General features: G+C 36.2%; 1 protein-coding gene across 1 annotated transcript in view; it reads left to right on the forward strand.

The window, feature by feature from the left end:
- Nucleotides 1-23,089, forward strand: part of CFAP299 (cilia and flagella associated protein 299) — a 531,643-nt gene that overhangs the window by 503,714 nt on the left and 4,840 nt on the right. Inside the window, exon 5 of the mRNA XM_004614360.2 lies at nt 5,474-5,603. Within this exon, the coding sequence (XP_004614417.1) occupies nt 5,474-5,603 (130 nt within the window). The remainder of the gene's footprint in view (nt 1-5,473; nt 5,604-23,089) is intronic.

A 23,089-nucleotide genomic window follows, 5' to 3' on the forward strand; every position in this document is an offset into this window, starting at 1 on the left:
AGGTTTTTGGATTTTTTAAGTTTCAAAGCAATATCCAAAATAAATTTTTATTAAAATATGTGTTTTAGTTTTGCAAGTCCTTTGATTCTGTGATGCTGGAAATAATATAATCAAGTGTATCATAATAGCAGATAGACATTAGCTGAGTCAATTGAAATTTCTTGAGCTACACATACTGATACAAAGAGCAAGTACAAATAAATGAGTTTGAAGGATAAGAAAGAATAATTCCTATTTTATTAAATGTTTAAATAGAGGAGTTTTAATGAGGAGATTTATCTCATTAAGTATAATTGAACAAATGATATAAATCAGCTGCTCAGAAGAAATGAGATATAGTAGTAGATAGGTTAATTGTCATGGAAAATACATTAATTATAATGTATTAACACAATTGAATATTATTCATCTATTAAAAAGATAGGACTGGAGCCATATCACAGCGGGTAGGGTGTTTGCCATGCACGCGGCCAACCCTGGTTCAATTCCTCCATCCCTCTCAGAGAGCGGGGCAAGCTACCGAGAGTATCTTGCCCACTTGGCAGAGTCTAGCAAGCTCCCGGTTGCATATTGGATATGCCAAAACAGTAACAAGTCTCACAATGGAGATGTTACTGGTGCCAACTCAAGTAGATCAATGAACAACTGGACAACAGTGCTATTAAAAAGATGGCATTTTGCAATTTTCTACAACTTAGATTATATCAATGATGTTATGAAAAGTGAAGTGAACCAGTAACTAGAAGATAGAAGCCAGAAAATTGTGCCCTTATGAGAATTATAAAGAAACAGAAAGGTAGAAGGCGCTGGAGTGATAGCACAGCAGGTAGGGCGTTTTCTTTGCAAACAACTGACCCAGGTTAAATTCCCAGCATCCCATATGGTCCCCTGAGCACTGCCAGGAGTAATTCCTGAGTGCAGAGCCAGGAATAACCCCTGTGTATCACCGGGTGTGACCTAAAAAAAAATAATGGAAAGAAATTACACCATCCCATGACATGATCAATAGAGCTGGGAAATTAGGAGGCTGGGTGAGGGAGGAGCGCTCGATACAGTGGGAGAATAGAGGCAGGATCTTGAGACACCCATGACTTGTATAGTTGTTCTGCAACTGTAAAAGAATAACTTCATTAGTTTCATAAACTGTGATGCAGCAATATTTATCAAACAAGTTATATCATATTAAGAGAAATACGGTAGTTCTTGGTAAGCGTTTTTATTTTTTATTTCCTTTCCCCTTTCTCCTTTCTTCATTTCTATCTTTCTTTCCTTCTCACTTTCTTTTTTTCAATTTATCTCTCCTTCGTTCCTCTTATTCTGTTCTTTGCTTAGTTTACTATTAACATGTATCTGAATATTCCGGGGAAAATGTTTTGGTCAGTCATTAGATCATAATAGAGAAATTTTACATAATTCAAGTTATAAAAAAAGCATCATGGAATAAAAATATATGGAAAAAAAAGACAGGCATATATTCTTCTGGGAAACATAACCAATATAGCTAAGATTTCCGGTGATAGTAAGAGATATTGATCTTGTTCATATTTGATGTCTTTTATTTTTTAAATGTATGAGGTGAGATCTCTTGAGAAATGTGAGGGAAGTAGAAAAGAATAGGAACAAAATAAGTGATAGAAAATATATTGAGAGAGATACAAACTACAGTATCAGGAACTTAATTCAGATTAATATTTGAAATTTATAATTACATTAATGAGAGATTATTTGCAGCAAGAGTTGTCAGAAGACCCACCAGATGAGGTAATAAGAAGGATAAAATTTGTGTTCATCTAAAACCAGTGTATTCTCTATAAGGAGGGTCAGTTGAGCAAGAGAGTTATGACTATTGCCCAAAGTGAAGCATGGGACAAGTACAGAAGTAAAGAATTCATTGAAATGAATTAGAACAGAAAGCAAAAGCCAAGAAACCCAACATATAGACTCACAAATAATTCAAATAGACTATAGGGAAAAAACTTGGAAAAACAGACCGAAAAATAGCAACTTCCTCTAAATTTCAGATCTTAGCATATCTAAATATCAGTGGCTTGGACAAAGTGGAATAAATGATTAAACATACTAACCAATTTTGAGTTGACACATATTTTGCCATTTCAAATTAATCAAGGAATGACAGGCAAAGGAATGCTTGGAGTGATGACATCAAAAAGATAGTAGAGTAGGAATTCTTCACTCTCATCCCCCACAATCACAATTTCCCAGGAAATATTCCACACACATTCCTTTTGTGGGAACTCTAAAGAGGAATTTTAAGTCATTTCTATACCGCGGGCAAATGCAAAATAAGTTTTACAAAATTCTGTAGAGACCTTCTTCTTGCTGGGATTTTAACCTCGCACTGAGCACATAGAAGTCAAATGAAATCAGGAGTGCTCGTCTGCTCTGGGGCATGTTAAGTGTGGTTTGTGTTGAGAGCTTCAATTTTGTTTGGGAGGCTCCCCTGAGGACTGGTTTCTGTCTCTTTGTGAAGGAAATGAATGCTTTATGGAAACACTTCTCTGAAGACAACAGAGAAGCATCTGCAATTTCTGTTTTTTAACCCAATGTTTTAAAAAATACACAGTTTTACAAATCCAATGTTTTAAAAAGTACACTGGTGAAGGGATGGGTAATGGAACATTGTATGGCTGAAACCCAAACATGAACAACTTTGTAACTGCATATCTCATGGTGATTAAATAAAATAATAAATTAAAATGTATTGTGCATACACATGATATAAATCTATAGAACAGAAAAATGTAAGGATTAGTATCCTCCATTAGTAGCCCCTCCCCCAACTTCAGAGGCAAATTCCATTATCTATTCCTACACTTAACTTATTTCTACATTGTATTTGTTAGCATAGAAGGTATTCTTAAGTTATAGCAAATAAGGATTTGGCTCACTTTATTATCTGCCTTTCAAAGTTTGATATTTATACTATTAGTTTTATTTATACCTACTATTAGGTAGGGCATTTGCTTTGCATGCAGCCAACCCAGGTTCAATCTCCAACATCTCATATGGTCCCCTGAGCACCGCCAGGGGTGATTCCTGAGTGCAGAGCAGGAGTAACCCTCTGCATCAAAAGGTGTGACCCAAAAAGCAAAAAAAAAAAAAAATGCATTTAGTTTCTTACTGTTTTGTTTAAGTAACATCAGTTCATTACATTACATGTTTTGGTCGTACAACATTGTAAGTCATCCATATATACACATTATGATTGCCACCAAAAGTTGAGTATTTTTCTTGGTGACATTTTAGCTTGATGGATCCAGCAGAGTCTGTCCACGTGGAGGAAAAGGTGATGGAATTTAGACAGACAGATATTGTAGATACTACCCACAATCACCAGAGAGCAAACACACAAAACACTTGTCCAGCTTCTCCCAGAGGAGAGGAAAAAAAGTTGGAAGAGCCTCAAGAATATCTGACCAGCTACTGGTGGCTGTCTTCCTTACAATATGAGTTGTGCTTGCTTGTGTCCAACCCACAGGCATAGGAAATTCACATGCATCAACATAGAGAGTCCAGGACAAAGAATCAGGCAAATCTGCTGAAAAAAATGAAAAAGCATCAATGTAAAATTTCAGAAACAGACCCTAGAGAAAGTGAGTAATATTATCTACATGAAGGTAATTTAAAGTATTGTCATAAATATGATCACTGAGGTCAAGAAAGCAATAGGCATAAATACAGATCAAGTTATTTTGTTTATATGGTTATTCTAAGTATTAAATTTTTTAAAAAATTAAAAATAAATAAAATTAAGTGTATATTATATATATTTAAATATGAACACATACATTTTTTGACAAGTAGGCATCAATCCAGTCATAAGAAAAAAATAGATATTCCCACTGAACAAATCCACACTCCCAGAAAAAGGAATAAAAATTCAGGTATTGTTGAATAGCAGAAAGAGCATGTTTGCTTTGAAACACAGATAACTGTTTTTAGCTATTACTTTCATGATGTAGTAGGATCTTTACTATGCGAGTTACCTTACTAGTCTTCTGCCTTGTCTGTGAAATGAGAGTAATTTAATGAGTATAATCACGGTTGTAATATCATGCTTGAACTATGGTAGCTTCTCAAATACAAATAGTTTCTTCACTTCTTGGGTTCTGAAAAATAATCAATCTACTTTGTTTCTCATAAATAATCTATTAATATCCCAACATTCTTAATATCCTGAATAGTCTGGATTAAAAGAAATCATTTTAAATTGTATCAGATTTGTTCTTGACTTCCTGGAACTGTAATACTGGAACAGACTCTAGATCTGAGTTTTCAAACCAGGAAATCATGCAAGGTAGCAGAAAATATGTTCCAAAATAATTTGAGAATGCTTTACTCTAATTTATTTGGTAAGAATTTTTATCACTCTTGCAAATAAAAACAATGAGATATCATCTCACACCACAGAGACTGGCACACATCAAAAAGAATAAGAACAACCAGTGCTGGCATGGATGTGGGAAGAAAGGGACTCTAATTGTTGCTGGGAATGCCGACTTGTCCAGACTTTTTGGAAAACAATATGGGCATTCCTAGCTCAAAAACTAGAAATTGAGCTTCCATATGACCCCGTAATACCAATTTTGGGAATATATCCCAAGGGTACAAAAAGCACAGTGTAAATGACATATGCACCTATGTGTTCACTGCAGCACTGTTCACAATAGCCAGAATCTGGAAACAACTCCCAGCGCCTGAGAACAGACGACTGGTTAAAGATACTTTGGTACATCTACACAATGGAATACTATGCAGCTATTAAGAAAGATGAAGTCATGAAATTTGTTTATACATGGATGGTCATGGAGAGTATCATGCTAAGTGAAATGAGTCAGAAAGAGAGGGACAGACATAGAATGACTGAACTCATTTGTAGAGTATAAAATAACACAATATGAGACTGACACCCAAGGACAGTAGAGAAAGGGCCAGGATTATTGCTCCATGGTTGATAGCTTGCCTCGTGAGCTGGGGAACAAGGCAGCTGGAATAGAGAAGGGAATACTAAGTCAATGATGGTTGGAGGGATTGTTCAAGATGGGAATTGTGTGTTGAAAGTAGATAAAGGACCAAACGTGATAGCCTCTCAGTATCTGTATTTCAAACCATAATGCCCAAAGGTAGAGATAAAGTATGGGGGAAATTGTCTGTCTTAGAGACAGGGGAAGGGGTCAGATGTGGGCATATACTGGGGACATTGGTGGTAGAAAATGTGTACTGGTGGAGGGATAGATGTTCAATCATTGTATGACTGAAACTCAAACATGGAAGCTTTGTAACTGCATCAATAAAAAGAAAATAATGAATTTTCATCATTCTGTTGATGCATGCTTTTACAATGTGAACATTCCCATTTATCATAAGAAATTGCCCCAAATATTTTCCAAAATATTTTTTCCAGTTTAATGTATTATTCATATTAATTCCTAACAAACAATTCTTTTTTTAGCTTTTACAACTGGAACAGTCATACTGCTCTGTGTAATTCAACTCCTAACTATCAAGTGATTGCTGATAATCCAGAAGGCTTACTTTTCAGATACAAAAGAGATAGAAAAACTCTTAACGTGGACCCAAAAGTAAGTGTGCTTTTGTACTTAAGATATGCCTTGCAATCTTGTTATATTACTACTGCTATTTAAAATTCTACCGTATATATGAAAGTCTTAATTTTTTTTAATTTGGAAAGGAAAAAATATTGAAACTCAGAACATGTTCTATTTTTTAAAATTTCTAAAACGAATCTAGCAAATTTATTATTTGCTTGGCAAGGGAGTAGACTAGGGGATGGCAGGGACCCTAGGGACACTTGTGGTGGGATTGGTGTTGCAACATTGTATGCCTGAAGCAATTCTATTATGAACAGCTTTGTAAATCACAGTTTCTTAATAAAATTTAAAAAATAAAGAGAAAAAAATTTCCAAAATGAAGTAAAGTATCATAAAAAAATGAACATGAACATTAACTTTGGGAGGGGGATTTAAAATAGACTTCAAAAGTAGGGAAGTTCTCAGCGTCTAGCAACAGAATTAGAACATGGAGCCAGCAACTATTTGTTCAGGTCCTAGAAATATCCACCCAACTTTTGTTATGAATGGGGAGATGAATCACTTAGGAATGAAGATTCTTGCCTCAGATTTACCCTGGGTTCTAATATCCTTTCTGCTGTGGCACTAACACTAAAAAAACAGTATGTCCTTATTGCATTTCTAAAGTGTTGTTAGAAAATACGTTTATAGGGCTGGAGAGATAGTATTGTGGGCCCCACCAAGAACGATCCTTGACCTCAGAGCCAGGAATATAAGCCATGACAGAACCAGGCATGGCCTTAAAGTAAAATAAAATTTTAAATTAGAAAATTAATTTATGTTGCATTTTAGAAACCTGATCCATGTTATTTATAGTTGGTTCAAAGACAAATATGGACATTCTACATATATTCAGTCTTCATTTATATCACAACCTTTACTCAGAACTTGCATTGTCTGAGTGAAGATTGAAATTATACTTAAATTCATATGAGATTGTATTTCCAAAGATTTTAACTTTTGAAAAATGTTACATGACAGTCTAAATCCAAAAAGTCTAAAATCCAGTCAAGAAAAATATGTCTACATAGTGAAAAAAGTGAGAATTATGCGATACTATATTTCACCACATAATTGTAGCACCCTGTTTTTCCAGTCCAGAAACTAGTTTATAACCTTTCGTTGTGTAATTGTAGACATTGTGTAAAAAAATTTTTTTTAAGTAATACTGGCACAATTTTTAAAAAGCTTCACATTATGGTCACACCCCACTTTTTTTTCACAAATATTTGGCATAAAATCTGCAGTGAATATGCAGTGAAATATGGGTATGCATGGAATAGAGGCCAGAATGGATTCATTAAAAGGGGAGTTTGAGTTCGGTTCTAAAAACATTTTCCAGAGTCTTCAGAAATTCAAAATGAAAATAAAATTAATTTGTTCATATCCACTTAGCACAGTTCCTTTCTCATTAAAAAAAATGCTTAGTAATTGCATAGTGAAAAAAAATAGCTCATTTCCATATAATCGAATGCAGCTCTGAATATTAGGGACCACAGAATATTGACTTAAACCTAATAGAAGCTTCTTCTATCCCCTAATGTGAATATACAAAGTTGAAATAACAGCCCCACAGTCATCACCCTGGACCAAGTAAATGTCTAGACAAGACAACCACATTCTGAGCAAGAGGCCTGGCGAAAGACTGGGATGAATAAAGGACTTGCCCCTATGGCCCTGTAAGAAACTTCTCTCCATACTACCACACAGACAAATTCTCTTTTATTTCGTGAAAGGGCCTTGGTCACATGGCCATACCTGAGAACCTGGAAGGCTGGGAAATGTAATTTTTTATTTAAAAAAAAAAAATCTTGCCCCTAGGGAAAGACAGGAGTTGCGGGGAAAGAAAAGTGAGGTTTGGGTAAACAAAGTGCCAGATTCTGACCCCAAGCTATTCTTTACAAAAAGAACACAAATTTTGGGACTAGAGCCATGCGACGGCGGGTGGCATGTTCCCGTGTTCCCTCCCCTCGCATATGGCAGACCAGGGGGCGAGGCCCTGCAGAAGTGAGCTCTGAATGCAGAACCAGAAGTAAACCCTCGAGACAGCCAGGTGTGGCTCAAAGAAGCAACAACAAAAACAAAAGAACACATTTTTTTTTAAATCTTGGTCTCTGGTTTCCGGTTAGCAAAATGAGGAACTGGGGCGGAAAATCACTAGGACCCTGTGTTGTCAATGTATGAATCCCAAAGAAGTTTTCCGCCCAGTTTCACGCCAGCCCAGCCTCTTATCACAAGTGGGTGTCAAAGTGTGATCTGAAGAGGCAGCGTACAGACGATAATAAAAAGCTTTCAGAGTCCTTTCCTTTCAAAATGCCAAACTAAATATATACGTAAGAGAAGATAGAAAATTATTAATAGCTTCATTAAAATGTGTAAAACATTCTTGACTCACTTTTGAATGATATCACACTTAAACTATTTTAACGGATGGCACAGACATATTTAAAGAATTTATGTCATGAATTATAGTTTTACGGTCTTTGAGAAATCACAGAGTGCAAACTGTTACTTAGCACAATTAAAATAACTTTGAAAAGTCCTTACTAATATAATTACTTATAAGATTCAAAAGACCTAATTTAAATAACATGGGATATAAAATTTCTGTCCTTTTATGCAAAGATTTTGATGCAATTCAAAATATTTTTTATGACTGTGAAGGAAAGGTATTACCAAAACTTGGGAAAAAATAGGAATCTGATTAGTGATAGGAATACATTATTTGGTGAGACATCTAATGATATCCTTTAAATTTTATGGTGCTTTTTCTTTTTTGAAGATTAAAAAATTAATAGCCAGATTACTAGGAAAGAATCTTAGAATCAGTACATAAAATTTTGGCTCTAATTTTACTATTAATCAATGCCCTTGAGACATGTTCCAGATCTCCCTTGGGTTCGTAATCAAAGCTGGAAAGAAGAAAAAAATGCTGGTGTGGATGTTTGATCTCTAAGGTTCTCCTATAGCTCTAGGTCAAATGTGGAGAGATTTGAGTCATCTAATCCAGGAGTACGTATTTTCATCAGCAGACTTTGTGATTCTACTACAGATTGTTCATGCACCACAATTTAAAATAAAAAAAAGTCTCAATAAATCTAGCACTGTGTTCTTCAGCACAATTTTTGTCAGTTTTTCTCAAATATACAAAGTATATTTGATACAAAGTATATATTAAATTATATGGACCAGATATAAATTAGCATATATATCCTCTATGTAATTTCACATATCCACGCTTTCAAAGAACGTGGTATATTTGCATTTAATTTTCATTGTGACATTTCTTTATCTTTTTAGATTTTATTTTGTTAAACCACTGTGACTTATAGCTGTTCATAGTTGAGTTTCAGACATACAATGTTCCAGCATGAATTCCACCAAAAGTGTCAATTTCCCTCCACGAATGTTCCCAAGTTCCCTCCCCTCCCCCCGCCATCCCCAGGCTGTCAACTTGACAGGCATCTCTGTAAGAATGGTTGCAAAGTTTGGACCTCATGATTTTGGTGTTGTTGACTGTGTGGTTTGGGTATTTGGCCCTTTTTATTATTATTCTTGAATCACTGTGAGATACAGTTACAAACTTTCATGATGAAGTGTCAGTCACACAATGATGGAGAAACCCATCCCTCCACCAGTGCACATCTTCCACCACAAATGTTTCCAGTATCTCTCCCCCCACGCCCACCCATCCCACCTCCTTCCTCTATGGCAGGCACCTTCCTTCTTTCTCCTTTCTTTTGGGTATTAGAGTTTGCAATACAGATACCAAGAGACCGTCATTGGTCCTTAGTCTACTTTCAGCACATATCTCCCATCCCGAGCGATCCTTCCAACCATGACTTAATTAGTGATCCCTTCTCCATCCCAACTGCCTTTTCAAACCCCAGCTCTTTTGTTCGTTAATTAGCACTGATATACCTGAGTCTTCTTGACCCTTGTCCACCGTTACTCCTCATCTGTCTCTTCTCTACCCTCCACTCGATTTCTTTCCTTCTCTTCCAAATATCCTGGGCCAAGAGTGATCTAAGAGTGATTAAACTATTGTGTTCCCATATCCAGTTATTTCTGAATATCACATCCTGTGACAATTCTGACATACAGAAGAGCCAAGGAACAAAATAAATGTGTCAACGCCTAAAAGCAACCAATATATTGCAATGAGGATTCCTTTGGGGTTGGAGAGGTAGTGCAGTGGGTAAGATACTTCGCCTTGCACATGACCGATTCAGGCTCAGTCTCTGGCCAGGAGAGATTCCTGAGTGCAGAGCCAGGGGTAAGCCCTGGGTACTGCTGGGTGGGGCCCAGAAATAAAAATCAAAAAATACAGTTTTTATATGGGGACCACACCTCATCAGTGCTCAGGGCTTAGTCCTGGCTTGGCACTTATGCCAATGCTGGGGGTAGCATATGTTGCATGGAGATCAAACCCCATTCAGCCCTGACAAGCACTCTACCTGCTTTACTAGCTCTCTAGCCCCAGGAATACAGTTTAATACTTAGTATTTTTTATAATAACGCTTCTTAAAATCCAAGAGAAATACCTTCCTGGTACTCCACTGTTAATATACTGTAAAACATTTTAAGAACAATACTATTTTTTTCTTCTAAATACTCAGCTTTTTTTTTCTTTAGAATGCTCTTTAACATATTTTATGCTTAAAATTTAAAAGGTGAGGATATGTACACTGTGAAAGTAGTGCTAAATAAGGTGTGTTACCTTTGTACAAAACAGATATAGGGTCATTAGTTTTGAAGTATGGTTCCCATGAAACATAGTTGTTTGTGAGTGGTAACAGTGGAAAAAGGAAAATTGTACAGGTCTTAGAACAAGTAACATGAGTTCATTGGTTAAGAAATTCCAAATGCAATAAGAGTTTGGTTGCATTGAAAACAGGACCACTGGCTTTAACTTCCCTGCAGCTGTATAACATCTGGAACAAATAAGGCGAGTTTCTATTTTTGAGTGAAGAATGCTTGTCTGAGTGATTCACACCCACCCAAATGTTTCCAGTGTATTATCTTTAGAAGGATTGAGTGGAAGCACTTTGCACTCCCTCCCTTCATTATCTCGACAAATGTTCGGGGTGGGGGGTGCAGGGGGGAAAATTATTCTTTTTGATTTTAACAAACATTGACCGTGGGGGTGTTTGCTTTGAGTCTTAGTATAGATTTGGTGATCTAAAATCTCTAATGATCTCCTAAAGGAATTAAGAGTCCATAAATATTTGAAGTTGGAAAGACCTTCTTTAGTTATACTAGCTTTTCTCTTTCTTCCATTCATTGCATATGAAAACCCATCACCTAAAAAAATGCCCAGTTAATTGATTACTGAATATAATGAATGATTGAATGAATGATTCTTTTCTTATGCACAAAAGCAATATAGTACTAATTGCAAATTGAGTAGTGAATAATATTACTGGTACTTGATATTAGCCTTAATACCAAAAGATATAGTCACCTCACTCTATTTTGATCCAAGTAATTCAATTTAAGAACCTACAGAAGTAAATCAGTGGAAATGGCTACTGTGGCCATAATTTTGGGTGTTGTGGAAGTTACACAGAGATTTTAATTTTGGCAAGGGATTTTAAGTCTTTGTGTACAGTTTTGAGTATGTAATTTAAAACATGCTAAATTAAGTCTTAGAATATATTTTATATTCTGAATTAGAATGTATTTTACAGTTATGAACAAATTGACTCAAGGAAGACTCCATGATTTTCTCAATATCACATAATTTATTATCAGACAAATCTTGCAATGGAATTTCACCTTAAATGAGACACTGCAGAGATGTAGAGATGGGGGAGAGTTTCTGCCCTTGCCTTTTTGATATGCTCTTAGTGCTTTTAGAGAAACAAACATGTTAAAAAATATAACTTCCATTTAAAATAAAAAAGGAAGTGTTAAGAAGGCAACTAACATTGTGGGGCTTCAATGGAAGAAGAGAAAAATTTTGACTATGAGACAAAACCCAATGATAGGGATGATAAGGTAACAGTATGGGGTAATAATGAAGGGGTATTTCATTGGCATGTCTTAAGCATTGAAGTTAGAGACTAAACTCCAAGCCACAGAGAGGCACGCAATAATGGGAATGAAATTTATTAGCGAAGAGAAGGTAGACAAGTGTGAAACAAGGGATGGGAAATCTAAATGCAGTTCAATTTGGCTGCTTCGTTAGCTTAGAGCAGTGGAGATGGAATTAAGCCTGGAAAGGTCATGAAAAGCCTTGAATGCAGGGCTGATGACAGTCTTGGACCAGGCTGGATAGGAAATGGAGAAATATGCCAAGGCCCTTGTGAAGAAAATAACAGTGTGAAAGTTCTCTTTGAAGGAGATTAGTGACCATCAATTAGGCAAAGTAGTGAGGAAAATCTGGAGACAATGAGCATAAAAATAACTCTGGTGAAGAGCAGGAGGATGTTGGGGTCCTTCCATAACTAGGAAAATCCTTGGTGTTTCCTGTTTCATTTACCTAATTATTTAAGTAAAGAAGATTCAACCATGGAAGGGGAAGCAGATGAAGAGAGAGATACACATAACAAATAAAAAGGTGACCTGAATGAATGGCACCTCTTCTTTCTTCTTTCTCTTCCTCACGTGCTATTTACCAAGAAGCCACAAGGTACTAGAAGGTATGAAATATGAATGAGAATCGTAGATTTCATGCCCTGAAAGGCATAAAGTTTGATTGGTGGGTGGGAAAATATAATATGCACAGAAATAACAAGCTAGAAAATGACCTTAGAAGACAGAAAAACTCTAAGGTTCAGAGTTGGCCGAATTTACTTTGGATCTAAAGTATCCAAAAATAACCTCATGGAAAAGAAAGCATGGGAACAAAATCCTGAAGCATGGATCTGCAGAGGACACGAGGGCTCAGAAGCTGTGTGTTTGGTAAGAAAACATCATATACAAAAATGTGGAAGCCCAGAGCAAGGAGCTATGTGGGTGGGGAGAGAACTTCTTTTTCAGTCAAGAGTGGTCCTCAGTCAAGCTCATCACAATTACCAGGAAGCTTTAGAATATGTGGATTCTGGCCTCAGCCCAAAGATGCGCTTAATTTTGGCCCTTGGGATACGGTCTTCTGAAAAATGTCTTTAGCTGATTTCAATACGCAATCAGTGTTGAGGGCCAGAGTGATAGTAGGGCTTGTTCCTTGTGCATGGCAGGCCTGCTTTCAGGCGCTAGCATCCCATCTGACCCCCTGAGCACTGCCAGGAGTGATTTCCAAGCATAGAGTCAAAAGTAACCCTTGAGCATTGCCAAGTGTAACCCCAAAATAGAACCAAAATGAACATAATCAGGGTTGAAAGCAAAGTATGGGAAGGCAGTGAGAGAAATGCAAACTCCAACGGTGGATAATAGATCTAGTAGATAAGTTATTGTCATGTCAATTGACCATGGTATTATGATTTAAAATAGATATTTTCAAGGACGAATAGATATATATATATATGAATATATATACCATTTTGAAAGAAGGTGATTTTTTTTCCTGACAGCTAAACTTCATTCCCATGCAAAGGATAATTAATTGTATGAAATATATGAAATTCTGTAGAACTGAGTTGACTTTTGTTACTTTCTTTAATAACTAAGATAGAGATTGAATATGTTTGTTTGATAGCAAGCAGACAACCACTTGTTAACAAGATCTCAGAGGTATGTGGTTTTGTTTAGGTGTAGGGATTATAAAGCGATATACAATATCAGCCTTTCTGGATCCATTGTGAGAGTCTCAGAATTCGGAATGCATGTACCATGCGGGCTGCACCGTGATTAGCCTGATGGATTTCTTTGCTCTTAACACATCAACACTCTTCAATGTACACAGAAGCCCTCAACTCTTGACTATCTTTTCAAAAAGCATAATTATTCAAACATAAACATGTGCCACTTTGGAATACAAACTGTTACAGCACATTATCCACCCCCAGCCCGCCGTGATTTAATAAGAAGCAATGTCTGTCAATTCAGTAAAGCATCTCTTCTCTCTTTCAAGCCACTTGGTCTCCATGCCTAAAGATTCATGTAGAGTTTGTGATGGGGCCCAGGAATCTGTATTTTGTACTTATCCCCCCAGGTGATCCTAAAGACTAGATGAATTTGATAGTATGTTTGACCGTACTGCTCCTTACTGCATGCCCACGTAGTCATCAAACTTCATCCCTTTGGAACAATTTCTAGCAGTCCTCATTTCAGGTCATTTCAATAGCACATTCCTGAGGTTGCCTAAAAGGTAGAAAGTTCAGACCATCTACCGATGGCTCAAGAACCATGTCAGAGGTTTCTGCTGATAAATTGCTGCTATTTTTCCTCACGTGTGTGTAGAGCGAAGAAGACAGTACTTAAGCTTGCTACCACTGCCTCATGGAGAATCCCTTTGTCAGGTAGATTTGTTCCGGGCCTCGATAGCACTGTCTATGTGGCCAGATTAAATAAATACATAATTGTAAGACAAAAATTGAACCTGTGATCCAGGAACCTTTCTGGGTATTTCTCATTCTTTCTCTGTGCTAGTATGCTTACCTATGGTAGGTGCTCAGTAAACATTGGTGGAATGAACAAATTGAATATTAAATATTTTCTAAAGAAATGAATACTGCAGCCAAAAATAATCCTGGAAACTTTTGAGGTTAACTTTAAAATGTTTTAGAATCTTTGCACTAAAAACATATGTAGAGCTAATGCTATTTTTAGCTGAAAATTACTAGAGTAATTGACACAGGGGCTCGACTTCTTGTAGGTGCCTTAACCCTTGGGGTTCTTTGCCCTGCATCTTCAGAGCATTGGTGATGTATTAAGCTTATGGGTAAAGGAGATAAGCAAATATTTAACTCTAAATAAATATTAGCATTATTGCACAGCACACAGATGCAAATAATAATAAATGCCAAACCCTGCTTTCTTCCTCCTTGAGCCAAAGAATGTACAGGTAGACGAGGTTTAAAATCAAAAAATAGCTTCTACTTGTAAAAACACGTTTTTAAAGTTTTTTATTTAGAGGAAGAGCTTGATAAGACCTCCCCATAGCTCCTCTCTCTTCTGTCCTAATACTCGCAAAGAACCTCCATCCGCACTTACTGCTCTTAATGGGAAAGGTGTTAATTGCCTCCAGAATGCCACCTCCCAGCTCACTGACTGCTCTTAATTTCCTTCACCTTGGAGACATTAAAATCAGGTGGCGCTCATCACAGTCTCGAAAATTGCTATTCTCAAAAATGGAGGCCCGTAACATTCCGATGGTCTTTATGCAGATGGTTCGAATTTAATCTCTGAAAGCTCAACCCTCCCAGAGAAGGTCCTCAGTTTTACAATCTGTCTTTTACAGGGCCCAGGTAGATTTCTTATTGGACATAAAAACATTTTTAAAAAATTAAACACATAAGAGCATGCTGAATAGAATTAGTTTCAGCCAGGCTATGATTTCTTTTCAGTCTTCAGTAGAGTTCCTTCAAACACCATACAAACTTGAATTAATGTTTGAATTAATGTTTGAATTAATGTGAGATACTTACTGACTCACCCACACCACTTTTTTTGGCTCCTGGATTTTCCTAGGAGGCCTCTTGTAAATGTTGCTTTTTAACTATGGCACAGTCACGGTTATTAAGTAAAGTTGAGGCCTTGCCAACTTTCTGGTTTTGCTGCCCAAATTACTGAATGTTTGGTTGATTATAGCCCTAAAACACCCACATACTAAGAAGCTTTTAAACAGTTTTTCCCCTGGGCAATCACCTGGTATTCCTGAACTCAAAGTCCACCACATATAAATTAAGTATTTACTCAACTAACTGCTGCTAAAATCAATGGCCTTGAGGAATATATTGAAAATTGCATATCAGCATTTGAGTTTTATGAATTAAAGCTACTAAAACTTAAATGCTGTGCCCTCCTCATGACCTGGAAAACTGATTTTAATTTTATAAACAGCGTTACGGAACAGCCCTCAGAGATAAGGATATTGTCAAGTGGTCAGTAAATGAACTTTAATGCAAAATAAAGCACAGACAATGTAAGCTGGATGGAAGAAAACAAAGAAGTTTACCATTTGGAATTTTCTTTCTTTAGCAATGCTTAGTATTGAGGGTATAAATGATAACTTTCCATCATTGCCGTTGATTGTCAATAGTGAAAAGAAAAAACATATATTCCAAGGAAAAGTGTGTGCCCAAGAAAAAGTGCTATTTTAGGCTTCTAATTACAAGGCAGCCTAACCAAAGATGACATATGGGAAAAGTATCATGCTCAATGAAGCTAGCTGGAGAGGGACAGGCACAGAATGATCACTCTCATATGTGAGATATAAGGGAAAAACAAAGTAGGGGATGATAAATTCCCAAGGCAACGAAGCTGAGAACTGGACTTCAGTAGGAAGCTTGCCACAGGGGCAATGGTAAACGGACCGGGAGTACTAGGACAACAGTGGAGGCAAGATGACAGGGATGGAAAAGGTGTTGCCAGAGTGGTTTACGCATGAAGATGAATTGGCAGACTGCAACATAGGGAAAAGGGACAACCCCCCCCCCCCCGAAACCCAGCAAGGAACTCTTGGGAAGTGATAGAACCAAGTAGCTCTAAGGCTGCTGAAAATTCCATCCTATGGACACAGGAACTAAGACCTGATAAGACCTTTACCTGGTGCCTGCACAGACCCAGAGAAGGCTGGGCCCCCTCAGAGAGGAGCTCCAGCAGGAACCAAGGCCAGGAAAGGAATATCAAAGAAAACTATCAACAATTCCCAACCCTACGCCTATGAAACCACCCTAGCAATGAAGTCCTATTAGGTTGAAAGCCTTACCTTGGGGCAGATTGGGAGAAACCCTGTAAAAGCCAACTTGAATATATATTATTTATATTCATATAAATAATATGAACATATCATTTATATGAATAGAAATGTGAAATACTATAAATATTATATAACAATACATATTCTTCTATATTATGTAATAATATATAATAATGTAAATATTAATACAAGCATATAAATAATATTTATAATAAAACATATTATTTATATGTTTGTTCATATATACATGTATATGGGCAAATAATGCTTCCTGGTGGTATGTTAACTTACAGTGAAAAGTTTAAAAGGATATGATTTTTACTACAGTAACTAAAACCTGGAAATAATGGAAATACACTATCTGACAATGTAACGGTTAAGTAAATTGATACATTCCTACTGTGAAATAGTATGCATCATTTAAAATGAGTTAAAACTGTATTTACTGATATAAATGTACAGCAAATAATGATTATACAGTTAAGTGAAATAAAGCAAGCCTTAGAACTAGATGGAGGAGCTGGGGAGTAGCGCACTTGCCTTGAATGCCTGGGACCTGGGTGATGATCCCCAGCATCCCACATGGTCCCCCGAGCCCTGCAGGAGTAATTCCTGAGTGCAGACCCAGAAGTAACCCCCAAATATTACTATGTGTGAACCACAAACAAAAAATGGATAATATTCAGCCTTTAGAAATGGTCATAATTTGCATAAAAGTTTTCAACTGATAGTTACTTAGATTAGTTTGTTCCCTCCCTCTCACAGACCAGAGTTTAAATAACAACTCTCTATAGCTAGGTTTCTGATTCTTTTTAAATATAGATTCCTAAAATGAAAATTTCTTAGTCATAAAATTTATACTCTGGAAAGCTTTTGAATGATATTATCAAACAGCTTTTAATTAGACTATATAATATACAATTTTACCTGAATTATTTAATTATCACAATTTATTTTTCATATTTTTAAATTTTTATGGTACAAAATTGTTCAAAATTATTTTGATTTAAAATTGTATTATTTTTCAGCAATGAACATTTTTATATGTATTGGTATCTGAAATTTTTATTTCCTGGAACTTGGTAATGACTTGTAGCTAAAGTTTTTTTTAGCAGCTCCTTAAAATGGTAGACATTTGAAATGAGAATTTTAAGTTTTAAATTTATCACCTATGCCTGTTTATTGTTTTATGTATACACACATACATATGTATATATATATATATATACATACATACATATCAGTTCTTGTTCATCAATTGTTAAGGAATGAATACTTTTTAAATAGTAGAATAACAATTCTCATAAGAACATAAAATGAACATTGTGTCAATTGGGAATTGTCTTCTCTAACAAAAAACCCTAAGGATTTGGTAGGACTCTAGGTAAAATTGTTTACTACCTAAACTATCCCTAAACTTTAAGTACCTAAAAGTTACCCCTAACCCTAGATAAGATAGTTTAATATAGTTTAACAATTTAATACCTAACTCTAGTGTTAAGGTTAAAGATTTTGCAAAAGTGCCCTCACGAAGAAATAATATAACAAAAAAGAAAAAGATAGGTAACAAATATCTGCCACTGCGAAAATCTAGTTAGGGCTTTTATATGTAGAGACAACATGGGCAAAAGTAGGATAGGAAACTGTTGGCCCCTTATGTTTTAAGGGTGCCTTCTGGTAGCTATGAAAAATACCTCAGCCTCTCATCGTCATGTACCTACTCGAGGTGGGTGTGCTTCCTGTCCCTAGTGTCTCAATGTCTCAGTCAAGAGCAGTTCACCTTTGGGGAACCCAGTGTGTGTTTGGGGTTGGGGGCAGATTTTATATTAAACAAAGGGCCTGGGAGACCACTGATGGCTGTCCAGGCAGCCTAAAGCTTGGAGAGTCTGTGTGTATTTGTCTGTCTCCTTGTGTTTGTTTCATTCTCTCTGACAACCCCCCTGCTTTCAGCATGTCAAAGATTTTTAACTCATACATTTAGGCACCAGTAAAACGTTAGAAGCTGTTCAAAGAGTAAAAAATATATAAAGGAATAAAAATTCTGAAATGACATACAGAGTCAAACTTGCCTGTCAAAATCAGTGCAATTAGTTGCATTCTATCAAACACACTTGCTTTTTTAATAGATGCAAGAAATGCTTGAATTATTATATATCTACAAGTTAGAGCTGCAATGTCAATTAAAGGTGAAAAATCCCTAGATGTGAGTATTCTACATGAATGAATTTTAACTTTTGATCATTTTGAATCTCTCATAATTTATTCCAATAAGTTTTAATAAAAGTCTGTAAAACAAAACTCCCAGAAGAGAGTGATGCAGAATCTTGCACTGCAGAGCCTGGTAAGTGGCATATTTGATATGCCAAAAGCAGTAACAATAATGGGCCTCATTCCCCTGACCCTGAATGTCACAGGGATAATGAGACATTACTGGCGCCCACTCGAGCAAATCAGTGAGCAGTGGGATGACAGTGATCCCATGATACAGTGAATTTTTAATAATTTCACTATTCAAATGATTTTAATAAATAGTGGTTATACAAGAAGTTAATCTTATAGACTTGCCTGATCACTCAACAGATAGAGCAAAAGTATTCATTTTCCACATAGAATATCTTAAATTCCCTTTGTAAACTCATATAGTTTTGGAAAAAAATGTTAAAATGTGTCTGCAAGTTTTCATAAGGCATCTCAAATTGAATTTTCTAAACCATCTATTATTTATTGACCTGAGGCTAGAAAACTATGTCCAAGAAATGTTCCCCACCATATTTCACTGAAATACTATAAATTTGTGCAAAGTCTGCTCTTTTCAAGGTCCCCAAAATATCCTAAGGTGACATATATAACATATAATATTTTTAGACTTTTAAGCCAAGAAACTGGCCAAGAATTCGTAGACATTGCTTCCATGAATAAAGTGAAATTTTATTCCTAAAGAGTATCAGCCCTGCTTCGTTGTTTCCAAGTCTGAGATTCTAAGCAAGGCTTTGAAGTCCTACAATTTGCGTAACTACATTCTGGTTTTAATTTTTTTTAATATAACAGCTTGTTATTGAACTAATGAAAGTAAATAATTATATATCCACGGCAGTAAGGAGACTTAATTTCCGAATCCTAGAGGAGTAAATGGTAATCAGGGGGAGAGATAGTACATCTAGTAGATCTGAATTTGGTCTTTAACACTCTCTATGTCTATCTGGGCCTTCCAGTAATGCAGAGCCAGGAGTAAACCCCAAGCACTAGTAGTTATACCTCCTCTACACATACCAAATAAAGAAAGACAAAATGAGATATTTTTATAAAGTGGTCTGAGAAATCCAGCTCGACCCACAGCCCTGACCTCTGTTCCCAGGATACTGTGCAGTAAGGTTAGAACTCTGTTTGGAAGCCTCGATGCAGCTCCCAGAAACTTTATGATATTGCATTTCTCAACCTTGATCTATGCTACAAAGCTATGATCATCAAAACTGTGTGATATTGGATTAAAGATAGAACTGTGGGCCAATGGAACAGAATTCAGAGGCCTGAGTTAAATCCCCAGATTTATGGCAGTTAATCTATGACAGAAGAACTAAGTATATGAATCAGAGCAAAGAAAATCCTTTCAAACAAATGATGCCAGGAAAACTGGACAAAAAGAATGAAATTAGAACTGTACCCCCACCCCATGCACAAAAGTAAACTCAAGGTGGATTAAATACCCAAAGATTAGACCAGATCCCATAAAATAATTGAATAGAACATCAGTGAAACTCTTCAGGAAATTAACTACAGAAGCATGTCAAGATGACCATAGAGGCAATGATAACAGACAAGAACAATCAAATGCTACTACATCTAATTAAAAAGTTTCTGCACATCAAAAGAAACTCAAAATGTAGTTAAAGTCACCCTACTGTATATAAAAAAATATTTGCACATGATACATCAGATAAATGTCTAATATCCAAGACCAATAAAGCACTCAATGAAACTCAACAACAAAAGAGCCAATGACCACATCCAAAAATGGAAGAGGATATGGACAGACGCTTCCCCAAAGAAGACACATGGAAAACAGCTCATTATCAATCATGATTCGTGAAAAGCAAATAAAACAACTTTGAGATATCTCAGGGCAGTAACAATGGCACATTTCAAGAACTGTGGAAACAGCCAGTGTTGATGAGGTACTGGTGACAAAGGAACCCTTACCCACTGTTAGTGGAAATGCCATTTAGTTCAGCCTCTGCGGAAAATGGTGTGGAGATCTCTCAAAGAACTAGAACTCCTGTATGACTCAGTGATAGATAACATTGCTTGGTTTCTTCCTCCATAGCACAAAGCCATGAATTGCAAAGAATATGTGCACAACTTTATTTATTGCAACTGTTAGAGTACAAGTAGCCAAGATATGGAAGCAATTTAAATGCCCAACGATGGATGAATGGATGAAGAAGCTGTGTCTGGAATATTATAAAGCTCTAAGAAAGAACAAAATTATGCAATTTGCCATGACAGGGATGGAACTAGAGGGAATCATGCTGAGTGAAGTCACTTAGAAGGAAATAGACAAACACAGAATGATTCTCTCCTATGTGGGAATGTAGCATAATGAGCAAAGTAGCCACAAAGAGCCAAAAGCTATGCAAGGGGAGAACTGATGATCGTAATTGAGTAAGGGCAGGGGGTAGGGGAAGAGAAGGCCATTGCAGACCTTGCATGAGGGAGGTGGGTACACTGGTGCAGTGCTGGAATTGTGTACATAGTAAAGCATTATTAGTAGCACTGCCAATCATATTAGTTCATTCAATTTAAATAAAATGAAGGACAATATTACCTGCAGAATAAATACACAAATGTTCTGTTTTAGGGGACTGGAGAGATAGTGAAGCATTTGTTTTACATGAAGTCAACCTTTTCAGTCCCCAGAACTGTGTCTGGCTTCCAGAGCACCACCGGGATTCTTGATCCCTGAGCACTGCTGGGTGTGCCTCCCCCTTCCCCCTCCCCAGCACACAAACACAAAAGTTCTATTTTAGTTCACAAAAGCAGATTTTACCAAATTGTTATGAAGTATTGATTAACAATTTTCGAAGAAAGAGATATAGTGTTCTTATAGTTATTCAATTCAAAAAAGCATTTCTCAATCAAGGGCTATATGGATATTTCCAGGATATTTTAAGGGGCTACAGGTGAAAAACATGTGTGTGGGGCCGTAGCATGAGACTTGAGGGCCAACTAGCAGAAAAGAGGTGCCACAGAAAAGAAACGTTAGAAGCGAGCCACAGTTGGACTATTCAAAGAATAGAGCATTCAAAGAATATTAACAACATAAATAGTTAAACAAGACACTTCTCTTTTGTCTAATTCAGTCGTACTATAATTAATTCCTGCTCCACTGATTTTGGTTTTGATATCAACTCCAGTCTTCTGCTGTGGCCTACAGTGTGTCCAGGAAATTCAGAGTCCGTTTATTTGTGGTACAGTGTGAAATATATCAGACCTATGTCAGCTCAGCTGTGAAGCTGACAAGTGAAGTACAAGGTACAATTCTTTATCATGAGTTCATGTTCTTTATTGAAGACACAAATTCCCACCTGAAACCTGTAACAGACTTCAAGAAATCATCGGCATAAAATAATACGTAAATGATGGTCTATGGTGATTCATTAGTACTAATTCTACAGGTGATATATAGTAATAATTCTCGAATGCTAATACATTTGAGATGACAATATTATAACATTAGCATAATATTAGCATGGTATTAACATATAATGCTAATTATATTAACATATAATGCTAATAGTATGATGATAATAATAATATTATACCATTAACATAGTATGTTAAATGATAAAAAATATTTATCTCTAAATGGTAGTCTACAGTGATTTGCTAGTAATAAATCTACAGTGCTTAGTATCACTGTATAACGGTCACTGTCATCCCGTTGCTCTTCAATTTGCTCCAGCAGGCACCAGTAATGTCTCCATAGTGAGGCTTGTTACTGTTTTTGGCATATCGAATATGCCACTGGGATCTTGCCAGGCTCTGCTGTTTGGGTGAGGTACTCTCCGTAGCTTGCTGGGTTCTCCGAGAGGGATGGAGGAATTGAACCCAAGTCGGCCGCATGCAAGGCTAACACCCTACTCGTTGTGCTATCGCTCCAGCCTGCAATGCTTAGTATACTAGTAATAATTCCCAAATGTTTATAGTCTGATAATGGCTCATAATAAAACAAATACAATAGACTGAAAGTTCATTTTATTTGCATTCCTGTGGCATGAAATACAAAATGTAAATATTATAGCTGATTCAAAAAATTAGGGAAAATTTTATAGAGGAAAGAATATTGAAACTTCACATAAAATAATTCCGAGATATTCATGGCAAGAATATCAAGTAAAGGGCTCAGCAAGTCTTCAATAGGAATAAGAATTTGTAATTATTTAACCAATAGATTAAATAAATTGTGACTGATGATTTTATACTCCTTTTCTCTGGTATCATTAGGCAAAGCATTTGATAAAAACATAAGTAAATAGAAAGTAAAACATTGCAAACTGATGGAAATATTAAGAGTTCCTTTCCTTGGAAATTGCTTAATATGGCAATATTTAGAGTGTTTTCCTGAGAGAAAACTGTATTATAATATAGTAAATAGTATAACTTCAGGAAATTCCAA

The sequence above is a fragment of the Sorex araneus genome, chromosome 5 (assembly GCF_027595985.1).
Source record: "Sorex araneus isolate mSorAra2 chromosome 5, mSorAra2.pri, whole genome shotgun sequence".
NCBI classification, from domain to species: Eukaryota; Metazoa; Chordata; class Mammalia; order Eulipotyphla; family Soricidae; genus Sorex; species Sorex araneus.